This window comes from Emydura macquarii, unplaced genomic scaffold (assembly GCF_026122565.2).
Source record: "Emydura macquarii macquarii isolate MOO-44397 ecotype Brisbane River unplaced genomic scaffold, CSIRO-AGI_Emac_v2 contig_2676, whole genome shotgun sequence".
Lineage (NCBI taxonomy): Eukaryota > Metazoa > Chordata > Testudines > Chelidae > Emydura > Emydura macquarii.
Genome location: NW_027132813.1, coordinates 2182424 through 2210384, shown reverse-complemented (window position 1 = coordinate 2210384; position 27961 = coordinate 2182424). Strand labels below are relative to the sequence as shown.

General features: G+C 39.5%; 1 protein-coding gene across 3 annotated transcripts in view; it reads right to left on the bottom strand.

Annotated features, from left to right (window-relative positions):
* Positions 1-7293: 7293 nt before the first annotated feature.
* Positions 7294-27961, bottom strand: part of ZFAND3 (zinc finger AN1-type containing 3) — a 221084-nt gene continuing 200416 nt past the window's right edge. For 2 of the 3 annotated variants that reach the window (XM_067564757.1, XM_067564758.1), the window contains exons 7-8: positions 9753-9865; positions 7294-7898 (exon numbers count right to left, since the gene is read on the bottom strand). In XM_067564757.1, coding sequence (XP_067420858.1) covers positions 7833-7898; positions 9753-9865 — 179 coding nt within the window. In that variant the 3' untranslated portion in view covers positions 7294-7832. Of the gene's footprint in view, positions 9866-27961 lie in introns of all 3 variants that reach the window. The other variant, XM_067564759.1, reaches the window with a different exon arrangement.

The window sequence follows — 27961 nt, the reverse complement described above, 5'->3', positions numbered from 1 at the left end:
TGTACTTCTGCTTGTTTCTACACAGTAGTAACTTGGTCTGAACATGTTTCTACCTGAGGTGAAATTAAGCAAGGGCACAGGCTCAGACTTAGGTGCGTATGTTTTACAAGTTTTGAAAAAAAATCAATTTGTTGCTTCTTATACACATTGTTAGAATAATATAAACATCTGAGTTTTATGCTTTCAAGTTATTTTTAAATCCTAAATTGATAAGTAATTGATTCCCCCCAAATCAATTAAAATATCTTAAAACCAGAAAGTTAAGAAATTTGCAATATATTAAAAGACAAATAGCCCACAGGAGCCTCTGCAAACACTTCCTGCATGGATTACTGCACAGAATTTACTGTCATTCCACTGTGACGTTATTGCTATTAACAAGGTCATTATATATCCTAATACATGATTTTCACACATTCAGAACTAGAATGCCCAGTGATTACACTAGAGGCACAAATTGCATTTCCCAACTAATTCATCTAAAACATAATCTACACACCATAAAATCTACATTAAAAGTATGAAAGGAGCCCATAGCCAGCGAAGAAACAGAGTTAGGGTCAAACATCTCCATTATGTGCCCCAGTATTTTGTGCTGCAGGGATTCTGATTTTATTCAGTGTACCGTTAATCCTCCAATTGACATGTTATGCTGCAATCCTCAAGGAATGGCATGATGTACCCCAAAAACACAACCCAGTGCTAAAAGTGCTTTTCACCCAGTATGCCTGGTACAGTCAGCAGCAAATTGTTTAGTCCTTAGTAATTTATACTTAGCACCATGTAGTACTTTCCACTTCAGAGGACTATAAAGATACTAATCAGTCCTGGCCCTCAACCCTGTAAGGTGGTGTTGACTTATATGGATAGGAAAACAGCGAGAGTTCTAGGGCATATTAAAGACTAACAAATTTATTTAGGCATAAGCTTTCATGGGCAGAAACCCACTTCAAGCCGAAAGCTTATGCCTAAATAAATTTGTTAGTTTTTAAGGTGCCCCAGAACTCTTGCTGTTTTGCTAAAAACAGACTAATACAGCTACCCCTTCTGGAACTCATCAACATATATGGATAGGGATACTGAGGCCCAGAGAGGTTAAGTGACTGACTCAGAACTCTGCACATTGCAAGTCGATGACAGATTGCATTAGAAGGCATTTCACTTTGCCTTGCTCTGGATATGTAGATTGCATTGAGATCACAGCATGATTTAAGTTTCATTTCTTGCTAGCTGAAATAAGTTGGACACACCATTCCTGCAATTGTGGTTTATTCTCAGAAGTGTTATACACTGTTCCGTTTTCTCTTGTTTCCACCTTCTTTCAGCCAGCTAGCATTTTGTCAGGGAAAAGGCATTTCAGCAGCTAGGTTCCCCCTCAGTCCAGTCACAGATCAGGGTTGTACTGTTTAATGTGATTAATACATTTTACCTCTTCTGCACAGGGCAGTGCTTCACACAACAAATATTTTGACACCTTTTACTGTCCCTCGGTAGAAACTACAAATATAATATACAAGGACTAAAGCTTCCAAATCCATTGCTTAAGGTTTGTCAATAAAACTAAAACTCATAGATGGTGGGGCTGCTGGGCATTATACTGAGATCTCTGGGGCATAGGGTACGAAGCAGTGAGCACACCAAGCCCACCAAAAGCTCAAACATTCAAAAAGTTAAGGGGCTAGATTGAGCTTAGTGTGGATTTTCATAAGTAAGTGCAATGAAGTATGTTTGTTAGATGTAGTTCTGAAAATGAGGTAAAGATAGATTCCAAGGCCAGAAGGGACCATTACATCATTCTTTAAATAGCAGCAGATAAGTAATTTGGCATTTAAGAATTAAGATCTTCATTTACAGGTAGACGGCGATCGATGGGCAATAAAAGTCTTGTGGCTGTGCTATGAATGGACATGACTGATTGCTCTCAGGATGACTGACTGTACTACATCAGGCCCTCAGCTATAGTTCACTATGAAAGTGTAAGAGTCTGACTTGGGGCACACCAAGAAAGAAGTTGGTAGACTCTGAAGGTGATTGGTTAGTTGCTAGCAGCACCATCAGTTATAGCATTTTCTACTATAGATGCAGCCCTGGATGAGTGAGTAGAGACAGGAAAAATTCAGTTGGAGCTTCCAGTGAGTGAGGTCAATAGTAGTAAGTAAGAGGCTGCATGAGAAACCACAGGCCACAGTGAGCAGAAAAATGAGGGAAGATACAGGAAAGAAGCACAAGAATTGTTGGCAGGCCACTTTCCACCTGGAAATCTGTCGAGACAAGGGCTGGTGATTGAATGTGTGAATATAATGAATTTCTGTTTTACTTGCAAACAGGGTAGGTCCTTCTTTACCCAAGCTTCCTCTTTACAAGGAAACAAACATTTTTTTTTCCTAACCAAGGCACACAAGGAATGCCCTTTGAAACTGCCTGGAGCAAAATCAATAGAGAGCCAGGAACAGACAGAAACCATGTGGGTACTGGTTGGTGACTGTGACTATACATTTGGGTAGCAATTTTAATTAATGCTAGACTAATTCAGATTTAGTCCAAACACCTACAAATGTGGGTTTCCCCCTTCATTACCTGTCACTATATTCAGCATGCACAAACCGTACATGCATAGTGATGTATTCTGGGCCAACTCAGAGATAAGAGCCTCACACGGCTTGTCTAAGCTAGGGAAAATGGTGCATTAGGTAAAAATTAACAATTTGAAAACTTTAGTGTAGATTGGGCAAATTGAATTTTAACATCCATTACTGGTAGAGATGAACCCTAGGGGGAGTCTAGGCTTTAACTCAATCAGCTAGTTTGTGTTCAAGTACACACAGCCTTGTTTACACTAGATTAGACTAATATGTTACATGTTAGCTAGAACATTTTATCATCACACCTTTACATTCTAGCCTAGATAAAGCTTTAGAGAGCTTGAATGTAAATTGGAGTAATTTAAATGCTGAAGGTGCAGATCAAGCTGCAAAATTACAGGAATTTAAAATCTCTAAATCTCACCCACTGAGCATAGGGTTTTATACCTTCAGAATTTTGCATTTGCTCCTTTGAAATGTAACGGATCATTCTGTTGGGTGGCTTAGCATTTAAGGAAACATTTCTTTCAGGGAAATAGATCTTGATTATCTTGGCAGTGTACACACACTATGCTGCACTGGCAATTACTAATGTCAGGTTTTTTTTAAAAATGAAGGAAGTCAGATTACCAAGAGATTCTGAACAATACTGGGAGAGTAGGGAATACTCTATCCAGACATTTTGGAGAATCTAGAACAAATCTCCTTTCTCACTTTCCATTCTCATTCACAGCAGAGCATTTCTCTTAGTGCACGCTGCCTTCAGCCAAATCTGTTTACTTATTTTAAAAAAGTTTTCTAAAAAGTCAAGGACTTTTATCAGATCGAGTGCATCAGGAATTACAGATGGAAAAGAACTATTCGAACAGATTTGTCCTCCAGCTAAAGTGGATTGTTCCCTATAGTTAGGCTGGGCAGAACTCAGGTTTTTTAAAAAATAATTTCAATGGGTAATACCAGTGTTTATTTTTAAGCATTTTTATTGCTTTAAATTTTCAGTTGTGGGAAATTTAGAGGGGAGGGAGGGGGAGATCAGCTAACAGTTTTTTAATGACAGTAGATGTTGAGATTCAGAATGTTTAAAGCTTAATAACCATTAAAACAAACTGTCAACATCATGTCACTATACAAAGTAAATATCCTTAAATCAAACTCTTAATGAAAGATACTAGGCAAAATAAGAAAAATGCTGCTTATGGTTAAATTTCAGTTATCAATAGAAGTATTTGTGTGTGTGTGTATGGTGAAATCAACACTTGCAAATAAAAAAATCTAATCCTCCCAAGCCTAAATATAGTTTATTCAGTTTGGTTTCAACAGATTTAAGCAGCCAGACTTCCACCAGTCCTCTAGTCCAAGAACTCATTTAGGAAACTCTTCCTTGGGCAGCTAAATTTTCCTTTGCTTAATTTAATCTCTTTTCTTTTAGCTGCACCCCTGGAATGGCATCATCTTAATCTTATTTTGAAAAGACCCAACACAAAGGAACCTTGTGTTTGTGATTAAACTGATGCCTTCAAAGCTTATAACCATCTAAAAAAAAGTCTTATAGAATGTAGTTACTGAATTTAACATTTTTAAACAACCTTCCCCTCCATACTGCTGATACATTTAATTTCTTTTCCTATTTTGAATCAGGTATACAATTTGTCTTCCAATGTTATGCATAGTTTGTCCATTAGGGAATGTATAGTATATTGCTACTGTAGTAGCAAAACAGGAAACTCACTGTAGCAAAATTTAATCCCTATTAAACAGTAAAAACTAACATCTGGCTTAGGCCAAATATAAGCATGCTCTCGTTTTACTTACTTTGCAATTAAATGGAGTTCCAGATGTTGGGTCAGACACCAGGACACTCTTCAGCTGCTTTTTAAAAAAAAAAGTAAAGTCACAGCATAGCTTGGTACTTGATAATGTGCAAGGTCACTTTTGTGATCAGGGCTGACTTCTGAAGATGTAAGTGGATGTGATTAGCATATGCTTGTAGGTTTGTACACCCTCTATTCTGGTTTCAGTCTACTCTTCCTCTTACTGACTCCTATCTACAGCCTGGAGGACAGGTTGTATTATACAGGTTGGTGTCTGGCATCTCCAAAGGACTGAGGGGAGTCTACAAAAAAGCCACAGTCCACATCTAGATAACTAGATCAAACAGGACACCTCCATGATGTGTTTGATGTCCTGAGAGGCAGGGCTACCATCTGTATGCCTGTGGTGCTTACAGAGCCCCATGAACATTACAGAACAATGCCCCTGCTTCAACCTGCCTGATCTTAAATTCTGAGGGTTGCAAAATGAAGAGAATTAATACGACTTCTGTCTTATTTGGAATGCTGCAAATCAATGAAGTAGAAGAGAGTACTCTGGCAGGACATATGGAACAGTACTTCCACATACCCACCTGGCTTGGGAAGTATCTAAACAGGAGGAAAACGTTAACATAAAAACAGGACTCAAGTATACAGTCAGAAAAATACATCACTGAAAACTACAGGTAGGTCAGTGAGTTTGCATAAAAGTAGAGAAGAACTCATTCATTTCCTTCAAATAAAACTAACAACAAACACAGGCTCCAGGGCTCTCCACTAAAACACAAGCAATTCTTTTTGGTGAGGCAGCCCACATTTCTTTACTCAGGAGCTCTTTTGCTTCTGTCACATCTCCTTTGGGTTTGAAGGCTATGACATGCCCTTTACATCTTTTTTGTTTTGAGGGCAGCATCATAGTGGACAAAAGTTTGGCTAATAAGACAAACATGCTGACATCAGTAAGCAGAGATCAGTCTAGGGAATGTTGGACTTGTTTGTGTAAATCTTTTTATTTTTACATTGTTACAGATATGCCCATGTTAAAGTTTGGAGCCAGAATTGAATCTGATATTTTACAGTAGTGGTTTTTAATCTAGGTCTCCAGATTATGTCTAAGGGGTCCATGAAAGGTTGTTATTGCCATAGAACAGTGGTTTTCAGTTTGCGGTGAATTCCTGGGGGTCCACAGACTATTTCTAAGATTTCCAAAGGGGTCCAGACCTCCATTCAAAATATTTTAGGGGTCTGCCCGTGAAAAAAAGTTGAAAACTACTGTTCTACAGATTTGTTCTAGCATCAGCCCTCTTTCACTCTAGCTTCCTCCTGGCACTGAGTTGGCACACTGGTTTGAGCCTCTCTCTACGTTTTTTTTGTTTTTTTTTAACTGTTCTACTACTAATAGACAATTTCAGTTAATATACCCAGTGACAAAAGTGTTGATTAATGGCTCTGTGTATTTAATAGTGGATGGAGGACCATGCTGTATGGGGCATTTGGAATCCATTATAAAATTTGCATTTTATAACAGATTCCAGTTTTCTTTCTTTTGAAAGACCAATATTAAAATGAACATTGCAAGGCAGAGTACTGAGTTTGTGCATGTACCTTTCACCCTTGGAGGTCTAGGCACAAATCACAGTATATATAACACGAGGAAAAGGGATGATTGTTCTCATTCTACATAATTTAGTTTGCGCTACAGAAAGTCAACTAAATTCAGCACATCATCAAAATATGGTCAAGAGGATTGGGGTTTAGAGTTGGTCAAAAACTGACAAGCTTATCACAAAAAAAAAAACCCACCTAATTTTGTCATTAGAAAAATTAAAATTGAATCTTTTTGACCAGCTCTAAGGATACAGCATCAGGGAATGTTGCACTTTCTGACTGAAGTACAATTGCATGTATACACATAATGCTAGCCCACACTTTGCCCAGATTTAGCCATTGCTATCAGTCCTAGCACTTCCACCAGCATTAAATTCACTTTCTGGCATTAAAAATGCTTAATTGTTTCAAGACAGACAGTACCAGATACAGGGCAGGAAAGGATTTTGGAGGTAGGTCTCTGCTCATCCTTGATGAGAGGACTCCTTTTTTTCTGAACTCTTGGTTCACTCCTTGGAACTACACCACTATCAGGGGGGCTCTCTCATTGTGACTAACTATTGCTAGACTACTGATGTGGTGTGCAAGAACCACAAAACACAATTTTATCTTTGAAAGTACAGTGTTCATTTGAGGAAAAAATAGGGGTACATGTCCCATGATGCAGTCATAATTTTAATTCCAAACTGAATTTAAAGAAATTAATTTAGATAGTACCAGTTTGACTTTGTTTCCCTGTTCAACATATTCCATTGTTATTCAATTGGTTCCATGTTTTAGGCATCTAAATGACTTACTTAAGATCTAATCTATATGGTTTAGGGCCTAATTCCCAAATTATGAACAACTCATAACTATACTTTACATTCAGAGTATAGCTATTGCAGGTGAAGCTGTCAAAACGAATTAAAGAACATTTACTTGGGAGGACATTCTTTACCTCTCATACCATTGTAAGGATGCAGCACCATGTGCCTGGGACTTAAGACATTTTTTTGATTGCTACAAGTGACTAACCTCACAAAACTTTATTTCCCAATATTGAGGTTACAGTAGATTGAACTAGATTTGTTTACAAAAGAAATTGATAAACTTGAACCCTGCAGAAGTGCTAACTCCAATGACTGGCAGAAACTACTGCCCACCTCCCACAACTTTAAACACAATTTGAAATCACTGGCCCAGTACTAAGGTTTTTTCCCCCATTCACATTTCATAAACAGCAGAAACAATGCAGATCAACATGACCTGTTGGAACAGTCAGAGAGGAATTCAAACTTTAGTCTGATTGGTTTAATTTTTTTTTTTTTTTTTTTTTTTTAGCAGGAGGAAAAAGAATAAAGTTACAAGATTCTTTTAATATTTTCACAATGTTAAACTAAAACTGAGCTCTAGGCTACATGTGTAAGTAAATCTAGAACACAAAAGGGTTAAATAAGATTTTCTTTAAAGATACAAGAACTTAAGCTTTCTTTACGTTTAACAAACTTCACAGAACAGATACTGCAAAGGAACAACCCCTCCCCCCACTTTTTTTTTTTTTTTTTAAAGTGAACATTGCCCATACTACTCCACATGAACTTTGAGTAGTGTTCTCTTAAGAGCCACCTTGAAACCAACTGTGCATTTATAACAGGGTTAAAGAAAGGAGTGGGAGGGCTAAATAGCATCATTTGTATTAATGCGGATGAGTCTAGTGTATCAATCAGAATGTCCATCAAAGACCATGCTAGGATTTTAAAGGAAAAGAAAGTGCGTATCACAGCAACAGCAAATCCACGATTTCTAAATTCTTCATGGCAAATGTTATGAATATCCTCAGATTGCCCCCTCACCAGGATGGAGTGAGACCATTTCCTGAAAATCCAGCTAGAAATTTTGTTGCTGATTTCATTGCCTTAAATAATAAAAAAGAGTTTGGTTTACATAGCTTGCATTTTATAAATGATGGAACATTTCTGATTTATTTCATGGGCAATTCACACTAATACAGGTTGGTGCTAAGTGTAATTTTTTAAATAAAATTAGTTGTCTCATTAAATGGTTCTATCTGGCTACCAAACTAAAAATTAATTTGGCCTGTATGAAATGATATACCTTTAAGACAAATGGAATAGAGGATGACTTATTTCAGCTCTCTTCCCGCCACACACTTTTTTGGAGTGACAATATGCTACTTCACCCCTTGGAAGTTTTACACAAACCCAATTTTTCAAAACTATACAAAATCCTTCCCTCTCTCAGATTTCCTACTAAACTACCTGATTGTTAATGTTTACTAACTTGGGTCAGGGAACCATATCCACATAGGACTAGACTGAGCCAAATCAGCATGAGTCCTCTTGACCTGAATAAACTTTGTCTGCAGGAGGAGACATGCTGATTGTTTTCGCTACAAACAAACAAGATCTGTGCCATTCAGCTCTATGTGGTGCAGTGTGAAAGAGCACGTAAGTCTAAACAACAGATCCGAAAAGTTTTCTATTCCATGTAATGCATTTCACATTCACTTGCTACACTTGCTTTGCAATATATGCGGGCAGAGATTTTCATGAGAGCATCGAGCTGCATAGAAACAAGGCTGACATAGCCCATTTGATTATCTTGTTAACACTCTGGAAGCGAGGAGTAAAACTCAAGCTGATGAAGGATGCTTTCCTGGTTGTTCCCCAATACTGTTACTGAATTCTGTTTGCTACAAAATGTCCTTTTTTCCCCCAATATATATGTCTAGCTACAGAAAGTCAGTCTGTAGAATCCAGCCTTGGCTACTGTGCTGTGAATTAGCCTTATTTGATCAATTATCAGATACCTGCACTTAGCAAAAGGCAAACAAGAGCCAATCAGGTTTTGGCCGGTGGGAATGGCAGCATTGGTCAGCATACATAACAACCGTGGAATCTGGTCAGACAATCTTAAATTCTGTGGATGCCATGTAGAGAATACCCACTGTTTTCTGCTCCAGGATGGAGCCAGCTTTGAAATGAGATCACCATAATTTAAATGAAGAAAAACAGGTTCTCTGCAGCAAGTTAGATATAAAATCTTTTTGTAAGAATCTCTGTCCCCCCGTCTTTTTGGCTTTCTGGGAAGAACCAGAAAGATGTTGCCTCCCCAGCAGAAACCCTGATGCTGGTGACATTGCTGAACCTCAAAAGCCACACGTGATGAAGGCACGGGTGACCAGTCAGGTCTTCTGGGCTTAGCAGCTATCATGGCTGCCCTTAGTGGAGTTTCACCTCTTCAGGATTAACTAGAAGTGAAGAGGTGAAAGGCTGCACATTAAACACAGTTTGTCTGAAAGCTGTGTGCATAGCAAACGTTTACACCAGCTTCTACTCAGCTATTTATTTTAACTCTGCAGCTGGAAGGTTTCCAGCATAAGGCTTTTAAGAGTTTGACTCCAACAATAATAGAAGCCTTTGGATTTTTTGTTTTGTTGTGTTTTAAATCCACTAGCCATGCTCGAAAAATATTTCTTCATGTTTTAATTTTGTACATTGGCTAGCAGGCACCTTTGTAACCAGCCAGAAATCAATTTCAACCACCATCAACCCCTAAACTACAGTACCAGGAGGGCTGGCTAAAGAAAGGAAACTGATTGGCTGTAGTCTGAAACTTGCCCAGTACAAGGTGTCTGGCTGACTTTGTCCTAAATAAGGCTAACATTAGTGAACTAAGAACAGCATTTGGTTGCAGAGTCTCGCACTCAGGAACACCCTTCGCCGATGCGCTGGCATGATCTCCCTACTTTCCGGTCCAGTTTCACCATTTTCATAATGGCTTCCTCACGTCCACGTCCCATGTGGTCAAATGTGCAGTCGTGTTGTTCAGGCAGGCGATGTAACATACAGAACACATAACCTGCCAAGGAGAAGGAAAGAATGCACTGTTAAGGGTTCCCTTGAAATGGCTGAATCCTATGTCACCCAGGAGAGCAGCATTGTGCTTTGGATGGATTAGTGCGGTTTCAGGAGCAATTTCATTTGTTTTCATATTTGTCACAATAAATATTGGCATGAACAACTTCAAATTCAGTGCTGTTTTATATCACACAAATTCAGTGGGAGACAACATAGGCGTTTACCTATAGTTACAGCATTTTCTATACTTATCAGCATATCTGACTATTTTATTCTTGCAACCTCTCTGTGAAAAAGGAAGATTCCTATTTAGACAGAGTAAAACCAACATTTTAAAAATTAGTCTCTGGTTTTGGGTGCCCAGCTGGAAATACCTAGGGTCAGATTTTCAGAGGCATTGAACATTCTCAGCTTCCTTTGACATCTGTTGGAGTTGTGGGTGCTGAGCATGGTGTCTCAGTTGGGGACCTAAATACCAAGGCACTCAAAATCGGAAGTTATTTTTGAAAATTTTGACTCCGTTACTGCCCCAATTCCTGTGACTGAGCTGGGAAAAGAACCCAGATCTCCTGATTCCCAGTCCAGTCTCTAAAACAGTTGTAGTGAATGCCATTCTCTTTTCTATAGTGCCCTCTCTTCCTGTCAAAGCCTAGAGGTTTCCCCATCCTCAAGATGCTATGTCATGCTGTTACCCTTTTGGCAGGGTGTGGGGTCACTCTTCTCTCTCCCTTCCTTTCCCTCCAAGCTACTTAATACCATTCAATCATCCAGGGGGAGACTGGGAACTGCACTCTTATTTAGGGAAGTGGTCTGAACATTAGAGTGAGAATAAGAAAGTCTTGACTTCAGATACTGGCTCTGACATGGATATTTGGTAACTTTGAGCAGATCTCTCTGGCTCAATTTCCCTATATGTAAAATGAGGATAATTACCTCGTAGAAACATTGTAAATAGTGTTTTTAAAGGTCTTTGAAAGTGAAAAGCGCTGAAGAGCAGCACACAGCTACCAGGTTGGCATAATCCATTGCGTCTGAAAAGTAGTACAATATAAAGTATACCAACAGTATCCTTCCTGCATGATAGCTCAAAGGACATAATTCTGCCTCTCACAGAACACTTTGCTATGGCCTCTCCATAAGCACTCGGAACAGATTAAAACTACAATTATTTCAAGCTTCTAAAACAGTGTGACACACACCACTACAGAGACGAGAGAACCAATACACTACCTTTACATTAGCAAGATCCTTAAGAAAACTGATACAAGAAAATCTCATGAGGGATTAAATTTACAAGACTAACTTGAAGACAAAATGGATTTATTTTGGCTCGCAGTTCAATGGCATCTGCTATAGACTTCTCTACATTTCAGATCCTTATCTTGTTCAGAGCACTTACTCTGGGGATACAGCAACCAAGACGGAGTTTCCTTTATTGATATGTTATTTAACAAAACAGACAAAGATTCAGACTAAATTAAGATATAAAAACCTCTCTCCTCTATCTCTATCCTCATTTTATCCCAACTGCTGATCTACTGCACTCATACACAGAAACTACCAAGCACTTCCAAGGTCAGATGGTGAAGATGGTTAAAGTAAGAATGCCCTTGGGTATTGTAGTAAGAAGTGAGAGCTTAAGGCCTGTAAAACAGGCTAAGGCCTAAATGGAAAAAGCCGAGTGAACAGAAGTATAAGGGGTCACTCAAGTTAACTGAGACTGGTATAGGAAAGTGCTGATTCTGCAAGGTTGTAAGACTGCCAAAATATTACTAAAATATGTAGTGGGTATAAGAGGTACCAAGATACTAACTCTCTGAAATGACACTTTGATGGGTAGAAATGATACATGGAGTGGCGGTGCCCAAATCAGCCAATCAACGGAAAAAGGTGGTATTAGACTACATCAGGAGGGTGGCAACTACCTACGTGAAAGGGGGCAGACCGAAAGTGTATGTAACAGTGTATAAAAGAGGGTGTCAGAGGGAATACCGGTGTCCGGTCTAGGGGATAACGGAAAGTCCCGCCGTTGGGCCGAGACCATTGTAACGCCGCCAATATGAAACTGACCCAGAAATACTCTGTAAGTCATTTCTCATTATGCCGCACGCAATAAACCTCGCTTGGGCGCCTTCGTTACTCAGCTAATCTGTGGTCGTGTCGACTCATTTGATCGTGAGAGCCGTCTCAGTTCCTTGGCCAGAGCTGGGACAGCATCTACACAGGGACACACGCACGCAGCCTACACTGATAAATACCGGTGACAGCATCTACCAACACACCGAGTACAACACTGTACTGTAATGCTTAACTGTAATGCTTAACAGGCTATTTGCTTGATTCTCTCATGCACACAAAGGGGTAGGGAACGTCTCCTACTGAGCATTTTCCTTCTCCATTGTTGAAAATAAGACGCCAGACTGCTGAATTAGTACTAGTTGGGCAGCATAAGAATATAGCAATTGCCATATTGGAGCAGACATGAGGTCAATCTAGTTGAGTATCCTGTCTCTGACAGTGGCCAGCACCATATGTTTTACAAGAAACTGCAAGAAACCCTGCAGTAAACAGATATGGGATAATCTGCTCACCATGAAGGTTTCATCCTAATCCCTGTTAGAAATTGGCTTAAACCCTGCCATATGACATTTCCTATCCTTTCCACATTAGCTAACAAGTCTGGATATTCTTGTTATCCATATAAATGTCCAATTCCTCTTTGAACCTTGCTAAATTCTTGTCTTCAATGACATTCTGTGGCAGTGAGTTCCAGAGTCTAATTATGCATTATGTGAAAACGTATTTCCTTTGATCAGTTTTGAATTTCTCCCCTTTCAGCTTCATTGAGTGTCTCCTTGTTCTTGTGTTATGAAGGAAAAACAGAAGCTTTCACTCTTATTTTCTCTAGACCATTGCTTTATATAACTGTCATGTCCCATCTTATTTTGTCTCCTTTCTAAGTTAAACAATCCTACTCTTTTCATACTATATATCAGAATTTTTCCAAGCCCTAATCATTCACACCACTCTTTTCTGAGACCCTTCTAATTCTGCAACATCTTTTCTGATAAGAGGTGAACAGTAATTTACACAATATTCTAGATAAAGGTATTGCATCAATATTTTTGTATTATTATCCAATTCATTCCTCATGCATCCTAACAATTTTTTTTAAAACTGTAGCTGCACACTGAGCAGAAATTCATCAAACTGTCCACAAAAAGTATCCAGATGCTTTTCTCGAGTGGTTTCTGTGAAGTTAGAGGCACACTATTCCGGTGGGACAGTGAATGATCTAAACTATTTTCAGCTGTCTGAAAAAAGCTTGGGCTTTTGCTTTTTATAAATATGTGCAAGTGAGAAAAAAGCCTTTTAAAAACCATATGGAAAATTTTCAGACTGTTCACATAAAATACTGATAATGCCTATAACTGAATAAATAAAAATCCTGGCATTAAAAAAAAAAAACAATATCCAGTACAGGATTAACATTTTATTTAAGACAAGTTTTTACGTTATTAGCTTTTCTTTTATACATGCATTGGGCTTTTTTAAATAGGTAAATGATAAAATTTTCCAAAGTGCCTAAGAGTTTAAATGAGCCATGCATCATCCTACTGGAGCTAGGTTGTATAACAACATAGTTCTGAAGAATTTTTCACTAGTTCACGGTTGTATTATTGCTTCTATATTCTCTCTCTGTTTCACTAGCCTTGGGTATCAGGGTGGGCACTATGTAGCCGCTTGTGTGTGGAAGTGCCCATTCCATTCCCAGGATACTTTGACAGCAATTACATTATTAATTTATGTGCCGTAGGAGAGAAGGCCAGTATGTTTATCTCTATTCTTATCCTTAAAACCAGTCCAGATTTAGAGATGAAACAGTCTCCTGAGAAGCAGCAGCTCCCTCTTGGTTAGAAAGCAGAGTTAAATTAATGAGCTCTTGGGGTATAGTTACTGCTACGTTCATTACTGAAAGATATTGGAAACAGGTTGTCTACAGGTTGTCTACTAAAGGATTTTAGTACAGAAATGCCTTTGCTAGGACACTTTAACTAACAAGCAAAATAACTTCTTGTTGGGGAAATATCTGTCAGTTAAGGCCAGCTTAGCAAAAGCAGAGTCATACCAAATGTATGGGTGGCAGACCTCAGTGCACTACACTTCATGTCAGGAGTAAGCTATGAACAGCTCTCTACACTACATTCATTCAACATAGCATTGTGGAAAGATGAACTATAGGCATTAATACCGTATAGGATCTTCTAAGTGTAGAAAGGAGTTATCCTCTGCAACTCATCATCAAAACAAGGCTTCTGTTACATTAATCAGAACATCAATGGGAGACTGGGGGCTAAAGACAGCACCCAGTATAACATCTCTCTCTATAGTACTCATGCCCTTTCAGGTGACCCTGAAAATGGTGGAAGCACCATTCAAAGAAAGTTTGTAAGGCAACAGAGAAGCAGCTGTGAAGTCTGCCCTTCACTTTTCATCCTTCCTAAGGAATCTGCTGGACAAAGCACATTTCAGATGGAGGTCACTGAAGCAGCTTTATGAACCTAAAATGGGAGAGCACATCAGACTTTTGTTCTTACTCTTTGTGAAAATGATGGTGAAATGCTGCTGAGTCCCTGTTAAGTAAGAAGCTGTTGACATCACTAGACGGGAATATGGAATAACACCTATTGAGAGTTTCCACAAAGGTACTAAAATCCACATTTAATTCTTCTTGACATTTTGACTTCTGAGTTTTGAAAGCAGTAAGCTGGTAAAACACCAGCAAGGTACCAGGTGAAGCATTAGAAATAATTAAAATAAACGGCATTGTAATTCACTAGGGGAAAAAGTCAGGATGGAGTTTTGGAGGGTTTTTAATTCCCCCAAATGGCATCAATTCACTTCAATTCCTTGTCAGGATAACTCAAAGGAAGGAAGTTTGGTCCTGGAACATGGCCCATATGCTGAGGTATTGATGCAAGCCAACAGTTTTACTTGTATTGCAAGCCAATAGCAAGGGCTGGTTATAGACTCTGTTATAGGTTTTTGGCAGATCTGGAGACCTCAATCCTCCAGTAGTAGAGTCTACTGGAGAATTTCAAGGAGCCCTATTCTTGATAAATAGCTATAGGCAGAGTTCAGTGACTAACTAGCATGTTAAACAAAAAGGGAGAAAACACGTTTCCAAATGCTGATCCCTGTGTTTTAGGAATCTAAAAACCTGTCATTGCAAGACACTTTCTTTGGGATATAAGCATGTCTTGAAAAGCTAGCAAAAGAAAAAAAAATCTGCTGAAATACAAGTGGCAACCAAGACTACTATTATTAAATATTTATGCAGTGCCATAATTTTGCATAATGGTTTAGAGGGATTGAAGACACAATGCCCGTCTCAAAGACATTAGCCTAAATGATCAAAAAAGCAATTGCACACTGCCTTAACTACCCTTTAAACAACTGCTCAACTTTCAGCACTTCTAAGCTTTAGTTGTGGTAGGAATCAAAAATGTTCAGACTTACTCCAAGGTTTTCATAGCAAATGTACTGAGTTGCAGACTCATCAACTGATATTAAGACAAAACTCCACTTTAGTCGGGTTTTATTTTAGTATTTCCAAATCCCTCAATTCATACAACTGCCAAAACCTCATTAGTGTAACCTGACAAAGTACCTGACTGTAAAATGCTATAAAAGTTACACTATTTTCTGGGTCACAAATTTGAAAACATAAATGTTCAGAGTTGGTTCACTAGTCTGACCCCCACGTCCCATATGTATGTGATATCGACCCCTCCTATAGCCTTTGAAGAGGAAGTTTCCCTAGCTAGGTAAAGGGAAACAAAGCCAAGTTTCACAGCCAAAGTCAAGCATTTAACATTTTAAATTCAATCCTAGCTTCACACTAGTGCTATTGTTTGTCAGTTTTATTCCTGAATGAAAAGGCACAAGTTCAAAGCCACCAGAATTTGCAGTTCATGCCACTTCTGAATTTTAATTAATAACACACTTATTTCCTCACAGATACTCTATTGAAGCATCTTCAGAAGTGGCCTAGTAAAGCCACAGACTTATTCCTGTGCAGAATTCTGCTCCATATCTTCTGGCTTCTTCACCTCTCTTGCAAGAAATTTTACACTTTCCTGCTGATTTGAAATTCTAATTGACAGAGATTCAAGCAGAACCTAAAAATACCTAGATGCCTTAGAGATGAAGGTACTGCAAAATTACACACCAAAGTGCAGTATTGTCTAGGGATGCATGTGTATGTGTGAGACACTCTGGCTGGTTAGGGGGACCATTTATGATACTATTTAACATCAATATTTCAAAATTACAGTAATTCATATGACCTATGCCATGTCAGGTACCGTTAGAAAGGTTATAGATTGCTAACGATGATGATATTGTTTGTGTGTGTGTGTGTCATATGTGTATTGGAAGTTATGGATATGTTTGATGTATCTGTATTTCAACTTGTGCTGTGTTTCGGGGCAATACCCCAGACAGGATGGCTGCAGCATTAGCCTGATGAGTCACCAGGTCTTACTCATGTCACCCTGGACTCTATCTTATTTCTGTAAATTTCCACAAGCAGCATGGCAAAGGCCAAGGGACATAAAAGGCAGCCGCACCACATCCATTTTGTCTTCAGTCAGTCTTTAGTCTTCACCTACCTCTGGATCAACTCATCTACAACTGAAATTGTAAAACAAAGGACTGAGACCCATCCAGGTACTGGATGTACACCAGAGGGACTATACAAGCCTGCAAACTCCACAATTCTACTAGAAACCTGATATATATGGACTTTCCAATCATTTGTATGTATGTGATTGCTTTAATCATTTAACATTTCTCTTATAGTTTGTTTCTTTCCTTTTATAATAACCCTTTAGTTTTACTTTCTAAAGGATTGGCTGGCAGCATGGTATTTTGGGTAAGATCCAAACTTACATTGATTTGGTAATGTGGCTGACCCTTTGGGGTCAGGTGAACCTTTTTGGTAAACAGCATAGAGTTTTAAATAACTTAACTCTTTACTGGACCTAGTGGCTGACAGCTGAATTTTGTACTGTCTGGTGCCTTTGTACAGTGTTCACATTCAGCTTCAGACATGGTGAATTATAGTAGTCAAGCCTGCAGGTGACTAATGCATGAATCACTGAACTAGTTTATGACACAAACATAACTGAACCAGTAGCCTCACCTGGCAGGAAGGGACAGACTTTCCCAGCAAGCTGGAGGTAAAAAGGTGTTTAAGTCAGATGCTATCTGATTATCCAAGCTCAGTGAGAGTCAAACAGGACCGTGGGGCTTTGCACCACTTTGATGAATGTGAGCAGCATGCTTTCAATGGGAAAGGATGGACAGGTGGAGGAAGATAGTGTCTCACTTAGTTCTCCAAAGCTTTTCCCCCTGCTGACCTACATCATTTCGGAGTTGCCTAGATTGAGTTTGAGCCAGCTGCTGTTTCATCCAGGAACTGATCCCTTTCAGAATGCGTTACTTCTTAGTAGTGGTGGCATCACTGGGGAGTGAGGCCAGGTCTACTCTAATAACAGTTAGCTATACTGGCATATAGCTGTAGTGGCAGACTATACCAGAAAAGTGCTCCTAGAGCACATGCAGCTTATACCAGCAAAACAGTGCTTTGTACCAGTATAATAAAGCCACTCCTTCCTAGCAAAATAATCTGTACTGCCAAAAGTGCAGTTTGGTTAACATAAGTGCATCAATGATAGGCGCTTCTGCCAGCACAGCTGTGTCAGTCAGAGATCACACTCATCACACCCGACTGATACAGCTAGGCCAGCAAAAGTATGAATCCCTGTAAGATCCCACAGGTAGAGTAGGGGTGTAGTTACCCATCATCAGTCTCTGGAGAGGAGTAGGGGTGTAGTTACCCACCATCAGTTCTTCTGGAGAGGAGAGTTTGGAACCATATGAGCAGAAGCTAATGCGTTTGAACCTATAACTTCATTATGGACAATCATACCTCCAACACAAAGGCCTTCTAGTTTGTTGAGTGCTGTAAGTTTTAGTTCTCTACCCTGTGCCATTCCATTCCTATATGGAGCCATTGAGAGCTTGTGAGACAACATGGGCTGCAGTGCTAATAGTACACAGAAAACAACCAGCTCTATACCTCCTTTATAGATTCTAACATCCTTTCCTCCAAGCTTTCCATAATGTCTGCTAAAATTAGTACCTGATGAAGAGCAGCTGACTGAAGCTGAACCCTAAAAACACTGAGATGAGGCTGGTGGGAGGAAGGAAGTACTTTGAAGAACTCACCTCCATTACAACTCTTCCTCCCTCCCCCAATTGAAAGTATATGCACTCAGACTGTTGGACCCAATCACACCAGACACTGATCTGGCCATTGTGATCAATGTTTTCATGTCTTCAGGCTTGCCTACTGCAGTTTTTGGTGGAAGCCTTATAGTGATAGACTCAAGGAGCTCCATCTACTTAGCTTAACAAAGAAGGTATGGGGTGATTTGATTACAGTCTGTAAGTACCTACATGGGGAACAAATATTTAATAATGGGCCTTCAATCTAGCAGAGAAAGATATAACATGATCCAATGGCTGTAAGATGAAGCTAGAAAAATTCAGAATGGAGGAACTAAGATACAAATTTTTAACGGTGACAGTATTTAACCATTGGAACAACTTATCAAGGGTCGTGGTGGATTCTCCACCACTGACTATTTTTAAATCAAGATAAGATGTTTTTCTGAAAGAATTTAGGAATTATTTGGGGGAAGTTCTGTGGCCTGTGTTATACAGGAGATCAGATTAGATTATTGCAATGGGCTCTTCTGGCCTTGGAATCTATTAATTCTCTTTACTTAGAAATGTAGCCAACTGCCCTGAAGAAACTACAGGTGGACTAAAATGAATCATGCCTCATAACAAGTTACCAGAGACACACAACTCCAATTGCCAACCTTTAAACTGGCTTCCAGTCACTGTCCTGATTTCCAAAACTGGATAGGACTGGTTCTAGCTGCTTAAGAGATCACATTTTCCTCTGCAATAATCACCTTACACAACAGCTTTGCTCTACTGGAGCAAAGTTTTTGACAAACAGATGAATATATATAGTATATATAAAAAACCCCTAAACATAAAATATAGATTCATTCACTGTTTTCAGTGAGCTAGAAAATCAGGACAGGTAGGAGGACAGAGCTCATTTGTAAGTACATGTCTTAACAGGAGGTGGTTATAGTCAGTGGTTTGTTGGAAAGCATTAGCAGTTCATACTTTGCCAGCAAAAATCCCTGGATTACATTATATCTACTGACCCACTGCCCAAGGCAGAATTTGTAGCACAGAAATGTATTAAAGGGTCTTAATATTATTTTATTTCATCAAGGCTATGGCAGGGCATAGAAACTGCAGGTGTTCCATGAGTAAAATAGATCTGTTTTACATTCTCCTCCATCCCTGGGCTTTACATGGCTCAGAGAAAGAATTAAACTTATTCTACAGTGCCAGAAATCACTGGCCTGTTACTCAGTATAGTGCATGTGGGGGCAGATAATCAGCAGAGAGGAGATTACCCCCTACTGAGGATACAAAATGCTGCAGCACTGTTTAGAATAATTAGACATCATTCACAACAAGGTAACAATAATCCCCAAAGCAGAGTGTTTATGTGATCCTCCCCTTCCAAAGGGAAAGAGGACTTAATTTGTTTTAAAAGATATTATTGACATTAAAGCTACTAAACATTAGGGGAATCTTAAAGTAAGGGTAATCTGCTAGTTTTTCAAACCAAGAAAAATAGAACAGATAAAAGAAACGTAAAAATAGAACAAATAGCTACAAGATACAAAGCAAACATTCTAGAGACTTGTACAGAGTACTTTATAAACTCTTGCTCTATAGATTCCATTGTGATCCAGCTTATTCCCCTGATACTCTCCATCAGACTACTCTAAAAGAGCAGCCAACAATGGAAACAAACAAAATTGTGTTACCGTCCAGCTTAATGAAGCTCCCAATGCAGTTTGTATACACTGTCACTTTTAAGTATAAAAAATTTTCTCCTTTGCTGACATCTTTTATTGTTCTCCTTCCAGACAGTTCCATCCTTGCACAAACTATAATTACCTCTTTTTCTTCTCTTCTGTAGGAACTGCACTGTGCTGGTAATGTCGGCTTTCATTGCACAACTCCAGCAACATTCAAGCTTAATGACATTTTACAAAAAAAACCAAAAACTCAAAACAAATCCCAACAATCCACCAAACAATTGACCTTTGGAAATAAATGAGCCAAACTAATCTCCTTCTCCCCCTAACTTTATAAATGACAGGAACTTTATGTAAAGGCTAGGGATGAGGGCAACACTTCTGCACTCAAAATACTTTTGTTGGGAATCTGGTCTCTCCCCTCCTGATGAGGAAGGGAGATGAGTCACATTATAGAAAAGCTTTTTATCCAGATAAATATAGTTTTAAAAACTATATACCCCAAGACAGTTTTTGCAACAGATGTTCCTTCTATCATTTCTATTCCAAGAGCAGAAGAGGGGGAAACTCGTTAGTGCTGGAAATCAGGGTTTCTAGATATTAATGCAAAGTGTTTTAGAGCTTATCAAGTGACACCAAGTTAATTCCCCTCTCTAAAGACAGACACACACATATCCAGCTGCACATGTCCAGGAAACACAGTACTAGATGGGCACAAGTGTTCTGGTGACCTTGTTTATTCCATAGTCTCCAGTGATTACGTTCCTTGTTTTTTAAAAGATGTTCTTTTCAATTCAGTGCTTACTAGAAGCTACCAAAAAAGTGATAACTGAACTGAAATCAGCAGGAGAAGGGGAAGACATCAGAGAGTGTAAGATGTATCAAAATGTTTCTCTGAGTCTTCCCACTCAGGCTTTAGGACGGGAGCACCAACAGGCTGCAGGCAAACGAGTCTCATCCTGGATTCACATGGCAAACATATCATTCCATGACATCTATGATGCAAAGCAGAAGTTTATGCCTCAGAGCCTCAGGATAGTAAGGTGGTGCTGTTGATTCATTTTGCAGTTCTAATACTGGTTAGAAAATATGTCTCTTCTGATTCCCAGGAGGGCATGGAAGAGAGTGAGATAGAGGGGAAGAGCTTAGCAGGAAAGATGAGCATATTTCCCTTCTGACTTGCTCTGTTTTCCTCGCACTCCCACAAATAGGGCCTGAAGCCAATGTACACAAGTATACATAGAAGCAAAAAGCCATCAGTGGTGCAAGACTGCCATAGGAATGAATGGGAGCACTTCCACACAAAGGATGGAGGATATCACCTTAATCCTGTAGTAGCCATTGAACAGGTATGGTTAAGGATTCTGCAGGAATCCTTTATAAACTCTGAGGCAGAGACTTCGCATTTCCAAGTTTAGTCACGTATAGCCTGTGTTTCAAAGTGTCTTCTGTCTATTTTCTTGAAAACAGTAAGACTGGGAGATGCTTTAGAGAGCATTTAAGAGACACAGATTTGCACCACAGATCTGCAAACAAACTACTTGTACCCCAACTGGTGCTAATTTCAGATCCACTTTCCTATTTATCTTATCCCTTCAATTCTACAGAGAACTGTTTTTACTACATTAAACGTAGCGTAAACTGTGAACAGAGAGAATTTATACCATGTGAGAATATTGCACACACTAAATTTCTTGTCTTGTCTATTAACAAATCCTCAAAGTGGTTTTATGTAAGTTTCCCATTTTACTTCCCCACCTCAGGGAATAAGAAAAAGAGGGCTCCCAGGGAGATATTTCCTGTTTCTTTGAGCATAATGTGTCCACAGAAAAAAAACGTATTTTACAAGATATAAGTGCACAGAACATGCCTGCTAGGTTCAGGGATTGCTTTTGTACCATTAAATATCTACATGTGACAGAGTATTTAATTCTCATAGGGATGACTTAGAGTGGTAAAGCTGGGGATCTTAGGAAATTACTTCCGAGTATGAAACAATCCTCAATTACTGTGTCAAACTGGTAAATACACTGCACCCAGCTTACACTGCTATCTTTGAGAATAAGCCCTGGTCTACACTTACCTGGCGATTTGGCGGCAGTTGATGGGAGTTATGCAAGCTACGCAGAGTAGCTTGCGTAACTCCTGTCGACTGCTGTGCTTCCCTTCTGCGCAGCGTCTTCACTGCACTGTGCTATGCCACTTCAGGGGGTGGTTTGCCAGCGTCGACTTCTGGATCGATTGAGCAGGTCTTCACTGACAGCTCAGTCGATCCAGATAGGTCGATCTGACGGCAGTGACTTTGCCGCTGTCTATATAGACATACCCTAAGGTGCCACAAGATGTCTGACTGGTAATTGGTACAGTTTGTTATAAGGCTACCTTTAATATTTAGTCATCCCTTATTATTAACATTCATATTATAGTAGCATCAGCGGCCTCAGTTGGAATCAAGGCCCATTCTACAGGATGCCCTAAAAAATGTATCAAGACAGTACCTGTCTCAAAGACCCTATAATTTAATTTGAGAAAGACCTAAGAAGGGTGTCAGTGTGGAGCAGAGATACAGTCCAATAGATACTAATTTTATATAAATTTGCATTTTATTTTTCTAAGCTACATACTTTATTAATATAAAGGAAAGGGAGAATAATTTTTTAAAAATAATACCTCCAAAAGTCTCATGTAGGTGATAAAGCAAAGAGGCTAAAAACTGATTAAAATTCATACAAAATACCTGTATTAAATTAAAATCTTCAACACTGATCACAGCAGCTCCAGCTACCAGCAGGGGTTGAGTGTCAGCTGCAGTAGTGGACAGCTAATCAGCTTCAAGGGATGAATAACTTACTGAGAGAAATCATGTTCAAAATTAAAGGGCCAGAACTGAATTAAGTATGTAAAGGGCTGTTGCCTTTTTGGGAAACCTGTAACATTGCGTTACTAAGTTCAGAAGGGCTCATGCCATCCTTGTGTCAATCACAGGGATCACTACATCCCAGTGTTTGCTGATTCAGCATTTCTGATATATCATGTGTATCTCCACTCTCCCGTCCACCTTTGAGGGAGGCTACTGACTCCAGGATATAGGAGATTTGATCCAAATAGCTGGCCAGAGAAGATTTGCAAGAACAGGATTCATTGGCAGCACAGAGGCTCAACTTTTAACTAAAGGAAATGCTGCCTGGATTATCAGATGTTCTGATGGTGGTGAACCATTAAAATAGATAATCATATCACAATTGGGCAGTGAACAGCTAGCAGGTAACAGTGGAGTTTCTAAGTCAAAGCTTGGGGGGGAGGGGATTTTTTTCCACTTTTTCCCTTTCTTTTTTTCCTAGGAATAGTGCCTAGGAGAAGACGACCGTGATGACTACTGAGGCAGCAGAAGAAGTGATCCAAGGAGGAAAGGAGGCAAAGAAGATGATCAGATGCAGAAGCTCTGGGATGTACATGAGTAGGTATCTCATGGAAACTAGGTATGCATGAAAAGTCGTCTGGTAGAGCTCATGGCAGAGGAAGATTCAAGGATTAGAGATGCAGCTGGAGATAGTGATGAAATTCAGACGAGGATCTGAAGGTAAAATACATGAGAGGAAAGAGGCAGTAGTACACACAACTCAAGATTTGTGGACACTTGCCGAACAAAAGCACCTAGAGGGCAGACTGCCAGTTGAGGCTGGTGATCCATTGACCATGAGGAAAGACAGAGGAAGAGGCAGAGGTGATGGTGATGGTGAAATCAAGTTGGGTAACGGGTTTGCTGCACTGAAGCATGAGGAGGAGAAACAGGCAGATGATGGGATGGTAAAGAAGAACAGAAGGAAAGCCAGTTCCAGCAGAAGAGAGGAAGAGATGTTGGACATAGCAAGGGACCGGAGCTTAAGGAAAAAATAAGGATGATGTAAAAGGGACCATGAGAGAGAGAACAGATTAATATGAACATCAGGAAGAGTCGGGTCTATGTGATCAGGGACTCCATAGTCAGAAGAATTGACAGCCTGTCACCAGACAAGATCCAGGGAACAGAAAAGAGTGTGCTGTCTGCCAGGAGAAAGGATGAGATGTGGACATGAGGCTGAAAAGGATTGTGGAGGAAGTGGGAAAAAATTCATTGTTAGTGCTGAATGTTGGGGTGAATGTCTCTGCTAGATTACCTCTGGAATGGATCAAGGATGATTACACTGGGCTTGACAAGACACTTGAAGTGGAAGGTTAGGTAATCTTCAGCAGAATACTTCTGATTCCTAGAGAAGAAGGGTGAAGACGTGACAAGATAATGAAAATCAACAGATGGCTCAAGGATTGGTGCTCTGAGAATGGTTTTGGGTTGATCGAGTATTGGGAGGCATTTACAGAAAGATGACTCTTCTCAACTGGACTCCACTTGAGTACTTGGAGTATTAATCTTCTGGGACCAAGGCTGGCATGACTGATAAGTGGGGCTTTAAAGTAGAAGATATGAGGTGAAGATTGGGAGAGACTCATGAAATCACCACACCTGGCTTCAGTAAACACGAGGAGGAAAATCAGCTATCTGAAGATATAGGAAGGGATAATGGAACACCACAAAGGAAGAGTATGGATAGCAAGAAGAAAGAAAATATGCATATTGATTGAAGTAGTAGACAGGTAGGTGTTCCAGTGAGTGAAAGGAATATATCTAATCCATCTAAAAAACTGAATGAGGTCAGAAGGAAACTACTGACATGCTTGCACACAAATGCCAAGAGTCTGGTCAAACCAAATATTATAGGGATTACAAAATCATGGTGGAATTACATTAATTACTGAAATACAAGTATTGAAGGGTATGTACTGTTTAGGAGAGAGAGGAATAAAGTTAACGGTACGCATGGGGACGGGGGGGGGGGGGAAGCACACTACATCAAAGAAGCTGTAAACTGTAAAGAAATATGAAGTGATAAAATGGCTGAAACAGTCTGTTTGGGTCAAAATTACTTTGGGGGAAAGATAGTTGTTGGGCTGGTACTAAATTACTATAAATCACTGTGGTTGACATAAGTTAGTAAAGCATGGTAAGTCTGAGTGCTAAACGATTCTAGAAGCAAGGCCTCTTAGCACTAGACAGATTGTATGACAAATCACTAAGAATACAGAACTTGCACTTGGCACTGACATAAGCCATGAATGTTTATCCAGGCCCTGTGTGTGTAGCTGTGCTCATGTGACAGATCAACGGTCATGGTCAGCTAATGGCCAGTTCACCTAGTGTTTACACGAGTGTGTGTAATGGTGAATCTGGGACTAACTGACCTGGGTCAACTGACCCTGTAGAACAGCACAACATCAGGACCCCAGGTGAATATTTGACAATGTGTACATGTCAGCCGATCGCTTGTCCCTCCCAAAATTAATTAGAAAAACAAGTAATAAATAATCATGATATACTAAATGAGTGCTAGCAGAGCATATTTTGGGGACATTTGACTCCTGTGGGAAAAGGGTATAAGTACTGGGGAATATCACATGTCATACAGAGACATCCTAATTAACATCTGAAGATGGACTTTAGAATCAAAGTCAGGGTAGCCAATGCCCTACAACAAGGGTCCATTAAATAGATCAGGTACTCAAGAAGAACAACCAGAAAGTCAGGGTAGCTAAGACCTTGCTACAGGTGACTCAGAAAACAGATCAAGTACTTAAAGGAACCAAAAGAAGGAAGGAAAGTCTCCATCTAGAATTGGTATCTGTTCCTGCTTTGTTTGCTAATCAGGATACTATGTGGGGTCAGCATAGTTACTGAAAGTTATACTTAGGGAATTGAGGCTATTAAGGAGAGGCATTGTATAGCTTTTTCTGTTTGTCTGTGATACTTGCTTTCCAATAAATAGCTTTGCATTAAAGAGATTGAATCCTAGTCTTCACTGGTATGGTTATTGGGTGCCCAGCTGTGGGTACGTAATATCGATCCTGGCCCAACACTTGTAAAATAGGTTCTATTAGGATAGTGTTCAGGTTTTGTTATAGCCCCCCAGGGTCAGACTTAGATATAGATACAGATCTCTAATATTAGAAAAAAATACTATTGGGAATTGTGTCAATGGGAGCCTAACTTCCCAGATATAGATTGGAGAATAAAGGCTACTAATACCGATAAGGCCTAGTTATTCCTGGATGAGATAGATGATAGTTTTCTTCATCAAACTGTCACCAAACAAACAAAAGCTGATGTGATTTTATACATGGTTTTGGTAAGTAGTGAGGAGACCATAGTCGAGCTGGTTGTAGTAAATAACCTTGGACTGACTGATCACAAGTTGATTTAGTTTAAATTAATTGGAAGCATAATCAAAACCAGGGCATCAACTATGATTTTTTTATTTCAAAAGGGCAGACACTTTGGGAAATTAAAGGAAATAGTTAAAGAAGTCAACTGGACTAAAGAGCTCAAGCTCTTAAGTGCAGATGAGGCTTGGAATTTCTTCAAATCAACTCTACAAAAATGATCTGAAATGTAGAGCCCTGCACTGATACAAATATGTGGCTCTGCATCCGCACGAATACATTTCTGTCTGACCCGCAAACTGCCCTCCGTCTTTTAGATGTATCCATATCCTCACTGCCAAATCAGTTTGCAGCCAGCCGCCTGCCACCTCACAGCTGTTTGCAACCAGCCACCCGCCACCTCACAGCTGTTCAGCTCTGCCCACCACCTAAACAGCTGTTCCAATGATGCCCGGGGCTGACAGCTGCTCCAGCCCTGCCCTAGAAGTCACGGCGGTACCGAAAAGTCAGTCCAGGAATTCCATGATCATCCGATCCGTGATCCACAAAAAATGGTCCACGGATGGATGCAGATATCTGCGGATATAAAATGGATTTTCAGGGCTTCACTGAAATGTGCATCACAAACAAGGGAAGAACTTGTAGAGAAAGGTGCCAGACCCAGCTGGATGAATAACTACCTGAAAAAGGTTATTAGGAGTAAGTAGACAGCCTGTCGGGAATGAAAAAAGGGGATGAGACGCAAAGAAATCTACATTGTGGAGGTTAAAAAAAAGTAGGAATAAAGTGAGAATTGCTAAAAGTCAAGCTAAATTAGCTCCTGCCAAGGAAATTAAACAAATAATAAAAGATTTTTCAGTTGTATAAATAAAAAAGAATAAGGAAAAATAAGGTTGGGCCGCTATGCAGTGTAGTTGGGAAGGAGATTAAAGATAATGTAGATATAGCCCAAAAACTAAATAAATACTTTGCCTTGGATTTCAATAAAGATGATAATATGGAAAATGTGCATGAAGGCAGGATGGGTAATGGAAATGTGTGTCTGGAAATGGAAATTACCACAAGTGAGGTGGAAGAAAAACTTAAAGAGCTTAATGCACTCAGATCAGGGGACCGGATAATTTCCATCCAAGAATACGGAAAGAACTGGCACATGAGATTGCTAGTCCGATAGCAAGGATTTATAGTAAATCTGTCTATTTGGTGATAGTCCCATTTAACTGAAGAAAAGCTAATGTCGTACCTATATTTAAAAGGGGGGAAGTGATCTGGGCAATTACAAACCTATTAGTCTGACCTCAATAATATGCAAGGGTTTAGAAAAAATTGTGAAGGAAAGAATAATTACATTAATGGAGGCAAATGGTAAAGGGGAAGTAATACAGCATGGGTTTACTGGAAATACGTCATGCCAGTTATATGAGAAAATAACTGATTTTTTAGATAAGGGAATGCAGTAGATCTAATACACTTGGACTTCAGTAAAGCATTTGACAGAGGTACCACATTATTATTATTAGGCAAATTAAGGACGGTGGAGATCAGTACAAGAATCGTAAGGTGAATATGGAACTGACTGAAGGGGTGAAGGTAATAGGTTGTGATGAAAGTTCAATTATTGGACTGAAGGGAGGTTACTAGTGGAATTCCCCAAGTATTGATCTTTGGACCAATCATTCAATATTTTTATTAATGACTTTGGCACAAAAAACAGGAGTGCGCTAATGAAATTTGCTGATGATACAAAGTTGGAAGGCCTCGCTAATACAGAGGAGGATTGGAATATTATACAGGATGATCTGGATGACCTTGAAGACTGGAGTGATTCAAATGGAATGAAATGCCATTGTACAAGGCAC